This window comes from Ailuropoda melanoleuca, chromosome 1 (genome assembly GCF_002007445.2).
Source record: "Ailuropoda melanoleuca isolate Jingjing chromosome 1, ASM200744v2, whole genome shotgun sequence".
Taxonomy (NCBI): Eukaryota; Metazoa; Chordata; class Mammalia; order Carnivora; family Ursidae; genus Ailuropoda; species Ailuropoda melanoleuca.
The window spans coordinates 43,788,245-43,791,199 of NC_048218.1; the positions used below are offsets into that span (position 1 = coordinate 43,788,245).

At 34.9% G+C, this 2,955-nt stretch overlaps 1 protein-coding gene across 1 annotated transcript; it reads left to right on the top strand.

Annotated features, from left to right (window-relative positions):
• Positions 1-1,519: 1,519 nt before the first annotated feature.
• LOC100470151 (olfactory receptor 5K1) lies at positions 1,520-2,452 on the top strand. Its single transcript, XM_019793613.2, is given in 1 exon segment — positions 1,520-2,452. A coding segment is annotated over 1 exon segment (933 nt).
• Positions 2,453-2,955: the final 503 nt, after the last annotated feature.

The window sequence follows — 2,955 nt, forward strand, 5'->3', positions numbered from 1 at the left end:
CCCAGGTACACCATCACAAAAATCATAATAAGAGTTAAGATTTCCCTCTTTTTCAGGGGCACCTGGGTGGTGTAGTCATTAAGCATCTGCCTTCGGCACAGGGCGTGATCCCAGCATTCTGGGATCGAGCCCCACATCAGGATCCTACACTAGGAGCCTGCTTCTTCCTCTCCCACTCCCCCTGCTTGTGTTCCCTCTCTTGCTGGCTGTATCTCTCTCTGTCAAATAAAAATAAAATCTTAAAAAAATTTTTTTTCTCTTTTTCTAAGTGTTATAAAACTAAACAACACAGCCAAACTTAGTTTTATTAGCTTTTAGACTACTGTGATATACTTCAGAAAATCTCATATAAATTTCTTAGGAAACAGGACAGAAGTAGACGGGTCAATTCAATTAAGAGAATGATACATAATTCTTTTAATGATAAATTTTGAAGAATTTCCTTTTTAGGCTCATCTTCAAAATTATCACTCTCAGTTTGCAGAAACCGAAGAGGTCACTAAGTATCAGGGGTAGTATATCGACAAAAAGTTCACCTATCTCAGGTCTTTGAAGCTAGGACGGAATCAATACTTCCCCCCCCCCACAGCATTAAACAACTCTTATAAGAACTATAAGTCATAGCTAAATTCAAATGTCTGCAATTCTAATAAGGAAACTGCATGTATATATATATATATATATAAAGCCATGTAGCTTATACAGAAGTAATTCTAGATTGTGCTGGGTATATAGGATATGCTTGAGGATGCAGAAAGTGAAAATCACTGTGGTCTGGGGCATTTAGTTAAAACTTTCTTAAGTAGCATTATATGTAAACTATGCTTTATGTAAAGGGAGAGGATTTAGAAATCTAGGCAAACCAACAGGAATAATGACATGGACAAAATCAGTTTATAGAAATGGATATAATACCAGGAAAAGGGATAAGTGATTATATATAGATATTTATTTCCTTGGATATCCAAACTAAATTTCTTTAAACATGAAAGTCTTATTCTTAATCCTTCAAGATCTTCATTCATAAGATGTAAATTTAACATACCTCTTGTATGCTGTTTTCAAGCATTCACTCCACTGGGACAGTATATGAAAACATTTTGTTCAGTTAAAAAATGTGTATATATGAAAATTGATTATAAATTTATTTATGGATCTTTAAACCAAAAAATGATGCTGAAATTTTTTGTCAACAATGAACCAAATATGGCTATGATAGATTTGTACACTATTTATGCATAAATTCATAAAGACCAACCTTTCCCACTTTAAGCGTTCTTCTTGGAATTATAAAAATATTCACGGGAATGCTGATTTTCAGAGTTGAGGTTATAAAGCTGACATTTTAGAGGAATGAATATTTCCTAGTGGTTTGTGTGCCTGTATCCAGAGATAGTAAGGGAAGTTTGAAGACGCTCCTCTCTTTGTTGTAAAAAGAAAAATTTGGAAGGAAAATTATACACACTCTAAATCAGAATCTTGTCTCCCCAGAATTCCTATCTCAACAGAGGAGGTGGATATGACTGAGGGTAACTACGCCTTGACAACTGAATAATTTATCCTCATAGGATTTACAGATCACCCAGAGTTGAAGAGCCTTCTGTTTGTGGTGTTTCTTACTATCTATGTGATCACCATGGTGGGGAATCTTGGCCTGGTGGCATTGATTTTTATGGAGCGTCATCTTCACACACCAATGTACATCTTTCTGGGCAACCTGGCTCTAATGGATTCCTGTTGTTCCTGTGCCATTACACCAAAGATGTTAGAGAACTTCTTTTCTAAGGACAGGAGGATTTCCCTTTATGAATGCATGGCACAGTTTTATTTTCTCTGCCTTGCTGAAACTGCAGACTGCTTTCTTTTGGCAGCAATGGCCTATGATCGCTATGTGGCCATATGCAGCCCACTGCAGTACCACACCATGATGTCAAAGAAACTCTGCATTCAGATGACCACAGGGGCCTACATAGCTGGAAACCTGCATTCCATGATTCATATAGGGTTTCTCTTTAGGTTAACTTTCTGTGGGTCAAATCAAATTAATCACTTCTTTTGTGATGTTCTTCCATTATACAGACTGTCCTGTGTTGACCCTTATATCAATGAATTGATGATATTTATCTTCTCAGGTTCAGTTCAAGTCTTCTCTATTATCATAGTCATAATCTCTTATCTCTGCATCCTTTTCATGATTTTCAATATGAAATCCAAAGAGGGAAGAGGCAAAGCCTTATCTACTTGTGCATCCCACTTTCTCTCTGTTTCAATATTCTATGGTTCTCTTCTCTTTGTGTATGTTCGACCACATTCAGGTAAAGACGATGGTAAAGATTTACCTGTTGCTGTTTTTTATACTCTAGTAATCCCTTTATTAAACCCTTTAATTTATAGTCTAAGAAATAAGGAAGTAATTAATGCTATGAAAAAAAATATAAAGAAAATTTTATAACATTCTAAAAAAAAATCATCCCCTGTGGGATATTAACTTAAATTTGATAAATTGTTTTTCAAAATCATGGAATATTGAGAAAGTAGAAAATGACCACTTTGTACATAAAACATTCCATTACTAAAACATGATAGTATAGGGGTCAAATAAATAAGGTCAGCAAGGATACATTCTGCTGCAAAGTATTCCCAAATCTAAGCTACTAGCTCCCAGCAAGAACGAACTAAATAATTTTTCTTGAGGTCAGAAACCATGTCACAAAGAGATTAGCTAAACTATTAACTAATTGTTTCAAAGTGTAATGAGTTACTATTTTCAGAAAATACAACAAATACTAGGAATAGAAGTCAGTATATATAAAGGTCACCTCCATTTAATATTGTTGACAAATTTCTGGAATTCCAAAGCATAGTCTTACAACCTCTCGCATATTCCAGGTTCTGAAGAATTAATCCCTTCTTAAACAACATCATCTGCCAGGAGTAAACAGTATATATTTGATT